The sequence below is a fragment of the Oryctolagus cuniculus genome, chromosome 17 (genome assembly GCF_051225735.1).
Source record: "Oryctolagus cuniculus isolate XC-2025 breed Fujian yellow rabbit chromosome 17, ASM5122573v1, whole genome shotgun sequence".
Classification (NCBI taxonomy): domain Eukaryota; kingdom Metazoa; phylum Chordata; class Mammalia; order Lagomorpha; family Leporidae; genus Oryctolagus; species Oryctolagus cuniculus.
This window is the reverse complement of record NC_142883.1, coordinates 36461637-36474559: the sequence shown is the minus strand read 5'-3', so window position 1 is coordinate 36474559 and position 12923 is coordinate 36461637. Positions and strand designations below refer to the sequence as shown.

Below are 12923 nucleotides of genomic sequence, written 5' to 3'. Positions count from 1 at the left end.
ATATATTGAATCAGTAAGAAATGAATTATTTTTTATGAAGTCCCCATTTTACTTAGTTTTCTTAATCTATTTTGGGTTATTCAGCAGTTTTAAGTGACAGATTATACAAATTTATTTTATGTTTAATTCCACGGCTTTGAAACACTACTGGAAAAACAGTTTTTGAACATATAGTTCGTATCATGATCTTATCCATTCCTATTGTAGATTTCTTCAATTTAAATTGGATGAAAATAGAACTTTAAGAGAAAGTGTGTAAAGTGGTGGCTAGTTTTTTTGCTTTTCTTCTGGTCATCTCTTATCTTGTTTATTAAAGAATTTTATTGTTTATATATTTACGTTATAAGAGGAAGGTAATCTAGGATAAATGTTATATGAAGTGTTTTATTTTTAAATGTAGATAATTTAACTTATTCATAGAATTTCACATTTACTTTTATTTTTTCTTTTTGGTTATTTTCTGTAATTTTAGGATCCTCGTCGTAGTCTTACAGGAGAAAATTGCTGCCTTTGATAGCTGCACTTTCACAAAAAAATTTTTTGTCACAAGTATGTACCAAATTGTTTTATTTCCTGTCATATGCATTTAAGTTTATGCTACTTACTTGATACAATCAGCAAATTAATTGTAATTATGGCATTAGTATTTTATGGGTTTTCACTCATCATGATCTTTGCGATTCTGTGGATATCCTCATTTGTTGGTGTATAATTGTATGATATATATGTTTTAACTTTCCACCCTATTTTCTTGATATTACTGAGCAGTCTGTTCTGTATTGATGCAGTTTCTTCCTACACATTTTTATTGAGTGGGTGTGATTAACTTATTTTTGTATCACTATTATGGTTTCACAGGAGTTGAGACTTTGCAAGCAATTATTTAGATTTCATAATTAGCTTACCATAAGTGAAGAGGTAACTGTTATCTCATATGAAGGATTTGAACATCAGAAGAGTCTGAATCTTGCTTTCCTTCCTTCTTTCCCCACCCCCACAACTTCTACCTGTCAGAAAGTTCAGATGTTTACTTAAATCTGTATATTAAGCAGAGTATAGTAGAAATTATTCATTTCAAAGAAGTGTTAGTTTTGTTGATCTAATTAATATAGAAGTGTGTGGCAAAGGGAATTAAAATATTTTTATTGTGGTGAAGAATTTTTTTGACCTACATATATAAGGAAACTTATGGGAAATGTGTTTTATCAAAGAATTATGCATGTCTTAAAAACTTTTTCTCCAGAATAAACTTATCCTAATTCTCTTTCCATAAATTTTTTGCAGTGCTCTCGTAAAATTACATACATTAATTACTATATATTCACTATAATATAACTTATTATAATACTTTGCTTAACATTTTGTAGACCATGAAAGACCAGGAATGCTCATTCCCTCCAGTGTGTATCTGTCTCTCTCCAAGTTATAAAACTGTAGTGCATTCATACGTTACATCATATTTGTAATTATCTTTATAATCACTTGGGAAATTGAACCTATCTAAGGAACCACGTACGAGTATTTCTGAGTCTCCCAATTATGTGAATATAGAGCAGTGAATCAGTACGTAGTGGGAACAGCAACCCATTGAGATGTAGGATTTTCCCGAGCGTTTAGCTTTGCATGTTGTCAGTAATGTCTTGCAACTCTTGTTAAGAGAACATGTGTGTCTCCTGCCTATGCAACATTAGTTGTCTCTGTTGCCACTGCATTTTCACTTTAAAAGTCAAATATGGGAGTATATATTGGTGGCAATTGTTCCCTTTTAATGTAGGGAACATATAGATACCTTGGTTTTGTTATTTAAGCAAACAAAGATATCTTGCTACCTCCGTGAACGTTAAATTAGGAAAAATATCCAAATGTAATTTTTAATGCAAAGTAATATGTTACATTTGTCAGTCATGTAAGTTTCTTTCTTTGTAGTAAATGAAAGGGCAAAAAGTCAGTTCTAGCAGAAACCAAAAAGAAGTTCACAAGTAAGTTAATGATGGAGATATTTATCTATAGAGAATATGTATATTATAGTTTTTTAGTAGATAAGTAAAAAAATATATCTGTAGTAATTATCCAGTTCAGAATTTTAAAAGAAGTTGTACGTTTCAGTACAGAAGTGTCATTTAAGATATTTAGAGTTGTATATTAGCTTTATAGGAAAATTTGAAATAATTTCATACATTACAATGAAAATATACCTTTCATAATACTGTATGACAATAGTACTTTTTTAAAGCTTAGAATAGTCTACTAACTTTTTGAATTAAATGATATAGATAATAGCTTCTGTCTTATATATTAGTTTCTACATTTGAGTGGGATTTGTTGCTACTAACATTTGTATCTGTCATTTCACCAATTTGCTTTGGAAAATGTCTGTGTGTAAGTAGAAAAAGTAATTAATTCCCCCATGTACTTATCATCTAGTTTTAGTAATTATTACATCATGGACATTCTTCCCAGTTATTTCTTACCCAGTTATTTTGAGGCATGTATCAGACATTGAATAATTTAGCTTGTTACGGATTTTTAAATCTATTTGATGTGGATCTCTTAGAATTGGAAATGTTTATTACTTACAGGTTTACATGGAGTAGTAAATGAAAGTACAGCTTTGTGCAGATAAATGATGGAAATGAGTGTAACAAACTTTGCATTTAATACCAGTGTTGTCTTTGAAGGGCTGGTTTTCTTAGTTTTGGTATTGTCAGAAATCATGACAGTGTGTGTCCTAAGGCGAGTCATGATTCGATAGGAGTATTAAGTCAGGGCTTTTGGGAGACTGTAATGTTCTTTTTTTGAGTCTGGTGGTTGTTTATGTGAGCATATATTCACCTTGTTTATTTGGATACTTCATATTTTATATTAAATGAAAGTTCAGAATACAAGAACAAAAGTTTATGCATATGATTTTAGGTTGGTAATATTGGTGGTGTTTGAAAACTATTTGAAGAAATTTAGTTGTTTTCTTCAATTGTTTTATATCAACCCTTAGAAAAAATTCAGTGTGATTTAGTTTTGAAAATTTAGGAACAAAGATGCCATTTCATAAGTTGAAAGAAACAGTTTTTTCCTCCTATTTCTGCATCTCTGCCTCCTTCTACCCCATTGTTCGCTTACTCAGAAACTTCGGGCAGATAGGAAGAGGCGTGGTATAGGTGAAACATATACATACGATGGGTTTCAAAATTGATTTTGTCTGTTGTGGTGGAATGAGAAGGCCGTGCCAAGATATAGGATATTGGGATTTGAAGACAGGGAAGCTGCTGGGATAGGGAATACTGAGATAGCACTTGTGGATTCCTATTTGCCAGTGATATCTAGTTTTTCTCCCATTGATTGGTACCTGATCTTTAAAGATGTAGGATCAGACCCCAGATTAAATGACAAGATCTCTTAATTACAGTGCTATGTTGATTGTGCAAATGTTGATCTTTGAAGAGTTCTTTTTAATAAGTTCTTATTTGAGCATGTTAGTTATTTATGAATAGAATGAAGGGGGTGTAAAATAAGTAGAGGCAGCTCTGTCCATCAGAACAAGCCTAATGGGAACTTGTGCCAAAGAGTGGAAGGAACAGTCAAAAGAACTGATAGAGAACTGGTAATGGATCACATCCAATATGATGAGAAAGGAGACTTCTTTGTATTTGAATGTAAATAAAAGTAGCTTTGAGCAGCTGTCTGATGTGGAAATCTAACACCCAGGTATGATTAGGAAAACAAAAGACAGAGACTGATGGATGTCATTACCAGTCATTTTGAGTGTCCTTAAATTGAAAGGTAGATAGGAAGTCTCCAGGGAGTCCAAAGAAGTGTTCAGTACATGTTCTAATTTCCATTGGATACTGTGGTTACTTAGAGGTGGAAAAATTATTCTTTAGAATCTTAATGTTATTACTTTGTGTAGTATGCATCTTCTTCGTTTATATTAATGATGAATTACCAATGGAGCAAATAGAAATAAATTTAAAGTAGCTTCAATGTGCAAAATTATTTTCAATTTTAGAAAGAGAAGCTTTATCTTTTATGTTAAGATGTAAGTCTGTAAACATTTATGAAAAGTTGGGTGTGGTGGATCTCACCTTTTTAGCAGAAGGGAGGGTAAGATCACTTCGTTCGGCATAATCACACCCTCACCTCCTCTCTTCCAAGGTGATCAGTGCCCAGCTGTTAGTACCATACTCATCCGTGCTGCTTGTGAACCACAGAGTGGTGAGAGCATGGATCCCGTTGCAGTGACCTACCCTAGGTAGTCAGGGAGCTCTGAGCTTGTGGAGCCACTCATATTGATTTCCTAGTGACCCAGCTACACCCTGCACCCTCTAGTTCAGTGACAGAGTTCCCCACAGTCTCAGTACAAAGGCTCCCACAGTTACAGGGTACAGAGGATCTGCTCTGCCCTGCTAGCCTGTCAAGTCCACAGAGAGGCCGGGTTCTCAGAGCTCCTTCTGGGTGCTCTGCTAGGCGGTTTGAGCCCTGGAGCCTGTGATACAATGAAGTGCTGGGGCAACCTCACAGTCCTACTTGAGTTCTGGCCCCCTGTCCATCTTCCCAGCTAGGCCAAAAATCAGCGGGGAACATGGAATTTTTCTCTCTGGTGGAATCTCTGTATCACACATGTACACTCTTAAGAGCCACTGGCAACAGCCACCACTCGTTTCTCAGTGGTGCCTTCTCCTTGCTAATTGCCAGGTGCATACAGCCGAGCTTCTGCTGCCGCTACCACTAATAAGATGGTGTCTCGTCCCTTCCAGTTGCTGGGCATATGCACAAGTTTCTGCAGCTGTTGCTTATGCCCAAAACAGCACCTCCCCTGTCCCTGGTTGCTGGGTGCCATTGCAGAGGGCAGGGGAGGGATGGGAAGAGAGAAATGTGCCCCTTTTTTTCCGCTGGGTCAGTGGGTACCCTGTCCCCCTTAGGGCTCTAGGCCAGTCTCATGTGACACTCTCCCTCTGACTGTGTCACCAGTGGCACTGGCTGCTGCAGTCTGATCTCACCTCACTCTGCAAAGATGGCACGTTGCTGGCGCTTAGCTGCTTCGGTCTTGTGTCTGTGCTTATGCTACGCATCTGTATCCTCCACACCAATCCACGCTGTTCCTCTTTCTTCCTGTAGAATTTCCACTGCCATTTTCTCTCTTTCCTGAGAATATACTTCATCCACTTTTTTTTTTTTTTTTAAACTTACCCCTAGCCTAGAGCAGTATGCCCTGCCCTATTCCTCTGTCTTGGAATCCTCCTAATCTATACTAGCTCCGTTTGTTGTCGCTCCCCGTCTTCGTGGAGGAACGACACAGGACCCTGCGCTGTTCTTTTGTCTGCTCAGCCCTCCCCGGGTTTGCTGCTGGTTCTTCCCGGGTTGGCTACCGTCCCTTCCACCTCCGTGGAAGGGCGGTTCCCCCTGCCACATTCCCCACTTCCGCGGGGGAGCGGCACACCGCCGGCCGGCCGGCTCTCTCGGGGGCTGCACAGGTGTTCCTCTTAGATGTTCCTGGTGCATGTTGTCTCTCTCCTCCTTTATAGTCCTCCTCCGCCAATCCTAACTCGGCTGCCCACACGCCGAGTACGCTGTTCTCCAATCAGGAGCAGGTCCCACAGTCTATTGGTTGAACTGGAGGCATCTGTGTAGAAGCTGCTTCTCCCTTCTCAGCGCCATATTGTGGGAGAGCAGATGCATAGAATAAGTCTTAATTCCAGTAACTTAGTCTAGTCCGAGTTGCTCCCCACAGTTTGTTGAATAGGCTATTCTTTCACCACTGACTTGCCTTGGTACGGTTCTGGAAAATCAATTGATTGTAAATGCAGATCCTTGTTTGTTAAAAAATCCAAAACTTTGGCTTTGTTAGGAAAAATAAGATGTTACTGAGACTAGTTATGTCTTGATTTTTGAAATGAGTTCAGGGCACGCTCTCCATTAGGATCATGTTTCTGTGATGATACTGTCTAAAGTTGCAAGATCCTGATATGTGATGCTGGTGTTGTGGGCAGCGGCTTTACCTGCTGTGCCACAATGCTGGCCCTGAAAGCTGCATCATTCTCAAGTACCTTATTAATTGCTTCTTTACTAACGGAAGAGCCTTTATTTAGTTTCATTAAACTGGAAAACCTACATTCTTATTATAGCCAGTTCTTTCTTCTTACTTTGTTCTAAATCACTGTAAACATATTAGAATTAGTCCAAGTAGGCCGGCGCCATGGCTCTCTTGGCTAATCTTCTGCCTGCGGTGCTGACACCCCAGGTTCTAGTCCCAGTTAGGGCACTGGATTCTGTCCCGGTTGCTCCTCTTCCAGACCAGCTCTCTGCTGTGGCCTGGGAGTGCAGTGGAGGATGGCCCAAGTGCTTGGGCCCTGCACCCGCATGGGAGACCAGGAAACAAGGAGGAAGCACCTGGCTCCTGGCTTCGGATCGGTGTAGCGCGCCGGCCATAGCTGCCATTTGGGGTTGAACCAATGGAAGGAAGACCTTTCTCTCTCTCTCTCTCTCTCACTCACTGTCTAACTCTGCCTGTCAAAAAAAAAAAAAAAAAAAAAAAAGAATTAGTCCAAGTATTATAGAGGTTCAGCATCCCCCTCAAAGCCCCCCCTACTAGTGTTTTCAAAGTTTTGCTGGAGGCAAGAGTTAATCATTACAGGAGTCATGCTTATAAAGTGGGGATAGTGCTGAGTGGCTAATGTTTTGCTTATCCTAGCTGTAAAGTGTTTTGTGAGCAGAAAAACATTTTGTTTTCACACCAATACAGTATGATTCCTGGAGTTCACTAAGTTTCTAAAAACACGATCTCAAAAGTGATATGAAGAATTTTAAACAGTTTCCACATAGAATCTTTTAGTATTTGTAAAGCAGACTGTACTATCATCTATTGAAGTTTGAAGTGGATATCAGAATTGAGAGATTATACTGACTTTTAAAACTAATTAAGGATTAGTTACTTCTAAATTGATGCCACAATTCAAGTGTGTTTGATTCTGATTTAGACCATATTTACAAACCTGGTCTGAAATTTTCATTGCAATGTATCTATACAAAGTCATATGTAAAAGTACATTTTTGCATAAATAACATTAGTTTTATTAATATAGAATACAGTATGTAAATCTATAAAATTTGCATTGTAGAATATGTTGTGATTATACAATTTTTGTGTCTTTGTTCGATTCATGTCTCTATGTTATGCATTTGTAGATACAGCAGTATCAAAGTTATCCTAAGGTCAGTTTTCCCAGGATCAAAAGCACAGTAAAAACATTGCTTTAAACCATAGCATTGATTTTCTTTTTTTTTATGGCCTTCCTAGGCCATAGCAGAGAGCTGGATCAGAAGTGGAGCAGGGGCCGGTGCTGTGGTGTAGTGGGTAAAGCCGCCACCTCCAGTGCTGGCATCCCCTGTAGGCGCCAGTTTGAGTCCTGGCTACTCTGCATCTGATCCAGCTCTCTGCTATGGCCAGGGAAGGCAGTAGAAGATGGCCCAAGTCCTTGAGCCCCTGCACCCACACGGGAGATCTGGAAGAAGCTCCTGGCTCCAGATTTGTGCAGCAGGTGCAGCCAGTTGGGGAGTGAACCAGCAGATGGAAGTCCTCTCTCTTCCCTCCCTCCCTCTCTCTCTCTCCTCTCCTCTCCTCTCTCTCTCTGCCTCTCTTCTCTCTATGTAACTATGACTTTCAAGTAAAATAAATAAAACTTAAAAAAAAAAAAAAAGCCAGCGCCATGGCTCACTAGGCTAATCCTCCACCTGTGGTGCCGGCACCCCGGGTTCTAGTCCCGGTCGGGGTGCTGGATTCTGTCCCAGTTGCTCCTCTTCCAGGCCAGCTCTCTGCTGTGGCCCGGGAAGGCAGTGGAAGATGGCCCAAGTGCTTGGGCCCTGCACCCGCATGGGAGACCAGGAGGAAGCACCTGGCTCCTGGCTTCGGTTCAGCGCTGCGCTGGCCGCAGCGCACCAGCCATGGCGGCCATTTGGGCGGTGAACCAACGGCAAAGGAAGACCTTTCTCTCTCTCTCTCTCTCTCTCTCTCTGTCTAACTCTGCCTGTCCAAAAAAAAAAAAAAAAAAATTGGAGCAGCCAGCTCTCAAACTGGAGCCCACATGGTAGCCAGTATCGCAGGTGGCGGCTTTACCCACTACTCCACAGCACGGCCCCCATAGCATAGATTTTCAAAACAATAAGCAAGAAAATGAGTTTTTTTCACTAATATGTGGATTTTCACATTGCATTTTAAAAATTGTAGCTTCATTATCTTCATTACCAAATAAAAATCCAAAATAGAAGCCGAACTCAATCTTACTCTGTGATGGAAGCCACAGCAATGTGTGCTTTTTAAAAACTATTTATTTGAAAAGTAGAGTTACAGAAAGAGTGAGAGAGAGAGAGAGAGAGAAACACCTTCCATGTGCTGGGTTACTCTCCAAATGGCTGCAAAGGCCAGGGGTGGACTGGGCTGAATCCAGGAGCTTCATCCAGGTTTTCCATACTGGTGACAGGAGCCCAGACACTTGGGCCATCTTCCTTTGCTCACTTAGGGGCATTGGCAGGAAGCTGTTTAGAAATGGAGCAGCTGGTACTCAATCTAGTGCTCATTAGGGATGCCAGCATTGCAGGTGGTGGCTTAACCTGCTGCTCCATAGTCTGGACTCAATGTGTGCTTCTTTAGTTCTTGTGTGCATAATATTTGACACAAATGGTATGATAAGCAAATGCTGCTCATAAAGGTGTTCTGAATTCAGGCAAGCATATGATATACGGGTAAGAAAGATTTCCTTGTGAGGATTGCTGTAAAATAAATACGCTGCTTACCTGAATATATTATTTTGATATGTGAAAAAATTTTCTTATGTACAGTATTGTTTTGAATTTATTTAGTATCTGGTATGTATCCTGCATTATTCTAAGAAGTGGAAATTCAGTGACGAACAAAATAGACACAAATTGGTAATTTTGCATATTCAGATCAAGTTGCAGAAAGGTAGAAAATAATGAACATTACTTTTTTAAAAGATTTATGTATATACTTGAAAGTCAGAGTTATACAGAGAGAGGAGAGGCAGAGAGAGAGATAGTTCACTCCCCAGTTGGCTGCAATGGCCAGAGCTGCTTCGATCTGAAGCCAGGAACCAGGAGCTTTTTTGTGGTCCCCCACATGGGTGCAGAGTGCCAAGGACTTGGACCATCTCCTACTGCTTTCCCAGGCCATGGCAGAGAGCTGGATCGGAAGTGGAGCAGCTGGGACTTGAACCGGCGCCCATATGTGATGCTGGCGCTTCAGGCCAGGATGCTAACCCGGTGTGCCACAGCACTGGCCCATGAACAATAAATATTTATCATTGCTCAATCTGTTATTGGCTGAGACTGGAAACAAGACAGGTGAAATCGGCTGCTTAACATAAATGCACAGGATTATGTTTTTCCCCAACATATTTCTATTGAGGCACACTTAGCTCACTAGCTCTATGTTTAAGTACTGTTGTTTAATGTTTGCCAGTGTGGCATCATCATTTCCTTTTAGATATGCAAGAAGTTTTCAAAAAGAAAATGAGTTCTATAAAAAAACTTTGCATGGATTTCAGAAATGTTTGCTTCGGGGCTGGCATTTTGATGTAGCTGCCTAAGCCGCTGCTAGTGAAGCTTCTGTCTCATATTGGATCGCCTGTTTGATTTTTGGCTGCTCTGCTTCCAGTCTAGTTCTCTTCTAATGGTCTTGGAAAGGCAGTGTAAGATGATCCATGTAAGTGGTCCCTTGCTACCCTTGTGGGAGACCCAGATGGAGTTCCTGGCTTCTGGCTTCACCCTGACCTGGACCTGGCTGTTGATGCCTTTTGGGGAGTGAACCAGCATATGGAAGAAGTCTCTCTTGCTATTTCTCTTCCTCAATCTCTCTCTCTGCCTTTCAAGCAAATAAATAAATACATAAATAAGTCTTGGGGCCAGCTCTGTGGCTCACTTGGTTAATCCTCTGCCTGTGGCACCGGCATCCCATATGGGCGCCGGGTTCTATTCCCAGTTGCTCCTCTTCCAGTCCAGTTCTCTGCTGTGGCCCGGGAGGGCAGTGGAGGATGGCCCAAGTGCTTGGGCCCTACACCGGCATGGGAGACCAGGAGGAGGCACCTGGCTCCTGGCTTCGGATTGGCATAGCTCTGGCCGTAGCGGCCTTTTAGGGGGTGAACCAACGGAAGGAAGACCTTTCTTTCTGTCTCTTTCTAACTCTATTTGTCAAAAAAAAAGTCTTTAAAAATTATCTTTTAATTCCATTTCATAAATAACTTTTTTTTTGATAGGCAGAGTTGGACAGTGAAAGAGAGAGAGAGAGAGAGACAGAGAGAAAGGTCTTCCTTCTGTTGGTTCACCCCCAAATGGCTGCCACGGCCGGTGTGCTGCGGCCGGCGCGCTGTGCCGATCTGAAGCCAGGAGCCAGGCGCTTCCTCCTGGTCTCCCATGCGGGTGCAGAGCCCAAGCACTTGGGCCATCCTCTACTGCCTTCCTGGGCCACAGCAGAGAGCTGGACTGGAAGAGGAGCAACCGGGACAGAATCCATCGCCCCAGCCGGGACTAGAACCCTGGGGTGCCGGCTCTGCTGGTGGAGGATTAGCTAAGTGAGCCAGGGCACCAGCCAATCCATAACATTTTAAAGGATTCTTGTATGTCTGATTGTCTCATTCATCTTTTGCCCTTAAATTCCTTAATGCATTGTTCAGGAATAACTTAATAAAATGCAAAATAAAACTGTATAAAATGCCAAATTTCACTAGAAGTGATTACCAGTTCATCCCAGATTTGTTTTATTTTTGAACACAGTCAAAACCAAAAAGAAACTAAGGAGAAAAATATCCATGTAATCTACCTATTAGAATAATAACTAGTATTAACGAAACTTTACATGCCATTTGAAAAAAATAACCATTTGATTTTTCTTTTCTTCTGAAGTCCACATGTGATACACCAACAGAAAAGTTATAAAGAAACATCTCAATACTCTCATTTGAAATTTTTCAGGTTGTTACCCTTGTCCAGGGCCAAACATGAACCCTATTGCTCTTGGCAGCCGCTGGCTTGCTTATGCAGAGAACAAGGTAAGGTGTGGCCCATGTTTGGGTTATTTCTACTGCAGCAAGGCTTTTCCATAATAAAAATATAAACCGTTTAGGGATTACAAAGAATGAGTTTTTTGTTTGTTTATTTGTTTGTTTTCAGATGGTTTCAATTTTGCAATCATTGGATTCTTTTTAAGAGTTCACATATGTTTATCAGTTGTCCTTAAATCAAGATTCTGTAGAATCTAAATTTTCTAAGCTTAGTTTTATAAATGTTTATTAATGTTGAATATTAAAGCATTGACATTTCCATAGAAAGTCAACTTTCTGTGAAACTAAAAATTAGGAGGAAAAATAACTTCGTTGGTGGGCTGGAAACCTTGGGTCCAGTATGATCTAATCGACTGTATAAATGAGCAAGTAGGTCTTAGTAGGGATCCATTCATTTTTTAAATGATTAAGTCACAAATATACATGATTTGATGGATTTTCAGTTATCAGTTTATTAGGATCTTCATAGTAAGTGAAAATATTGTATTTTATACTAAGAGTTTTATTTCCAACTCAAGGCAAAAGATAAATTTTAAGAAGTGCAATAGTTTTTTAATCCTGTTTTGAAACTCTGTATGTGACTGGGTGATGAAAACTTAAGAATATTATAGACTTCAAAGAATAGTAATTTTGGTATCATTTTGCTAGTTGCATAGTTGTATCTTGGAAATATTATGAAATAATACAAAATAGTTCTTGACAAAATCAGGATGTGGTAAGTAAAGTGAGTGTTTGGTGAAGCCACAGAGCTAGTAAATCTCTAGCTCTGGAATCAAGGAACTACTGACAGATTATTTTTCTAGATAAACTCCTTGATATTTGAAAAGTCTGTAATAGTTCAATATTTTTATGCCTCTTACTGAATATTCCTGCTTGTTCTCTTGATGTTGCCATGTATCTCATAGCTCGTTCTTTTCAAATTACTTTTTCAAACAAGACAAGAGGCATCGAGTTAAATGTGGTGACATAAATGTGTCTGCTCATGTTTACATCCTAATGCTTTTCCCTTGTGTTCTGGGGACATCCAAGAAGATGTATGAATTGTCCCTTGGCTTTTGTAGATGTGTTTTCCTGTGTGTGAAACTGTCTGTCTTGGATTGGCAGTGCCCTGTCAAGAGTTACACTTTGTTTTTGTAGGGAAGGATCTCTATTCATAGATTGGTAGCCTGGATATGCACCACTTGTCTTGCCTTTACAGAGATGCATGTCGGTAATACCTGCTGTTGTGTAAAGAGACCAGGCAAAGTAGTGACATTCTCAGGGAATTTCCCAATCAAATGGTTGTTCTGTCATCTGTAAATATTTTTGCATAAATGTCTTTGCATCATATTTCCATATGAGCTATTATTTATTATCAGTCTCCATTTTAACTTTTAGAGTGAGTGTATAATTGCAAAATTAAATTAAATTTTAGAGTTACAGCTTTATGAAAATCCTCTTGATAATAAAATCTTAAGCATAAACTATTTTGTGGTAGAGTTTCGTTTTCAGAGCCATTTTTTAAGTGTATTTTTACCATGTCACAAACACAGATTGTCCTCTGGACCATTTCAGAGTAAGTTCTGTATACGATCAACTCTAAAAACATTAGTTAGTAACCACTTTCATAATGATGAAATACAGTTATCTAATTTACCATCCAAATTCTGATTTTTTCAATTAGTCCTGTAATGCTATTTGTAGGATTTTTTCCTGTGCCATAGAGTGGATCTGATTTAGGATAACGTAGTATATTTTACTGGAATGCCCTTCTTTAACTATAGGATAGTCCACAATGTTTTACATCATTGATACTGTAAAGAGTATAAATCTCTTTATCCATTAATAGTTTTTAAAAATTACAATGACTTTAGTTTT

At 39.6% G+C, this 12923-nt stretch overlaps 1 protein-coding gene across 17 annotated transcripts in view; it reads left to right on the top strand.

Moving 5' to 3' along the window:
• BCAS3 (BCAS3 microtubule associated cell migration factor) overlaps positions 1 to 12923 on the top strand; it is a 611182-nt gene that overhangs the window by 155663 nt on the left and 442596 nt on the right. For all 17 annotated transcript variants that reach the window (XM_070060998.2, XM_089317313.1, XM_070061000.2 and 14 more), the window contains 2 exons: positions 473 to 549; positions 10978 to 11054. In XM_070060998.2, the coding sequence (XP_069917099.1) occupies positions 473 to 549; positions 10978 to 11054 (154 nt within the window). The remainder of the gene's footprint in view (positions 1 to 472; positions 550 to 10977; positions 11055 to 12923) is intronic.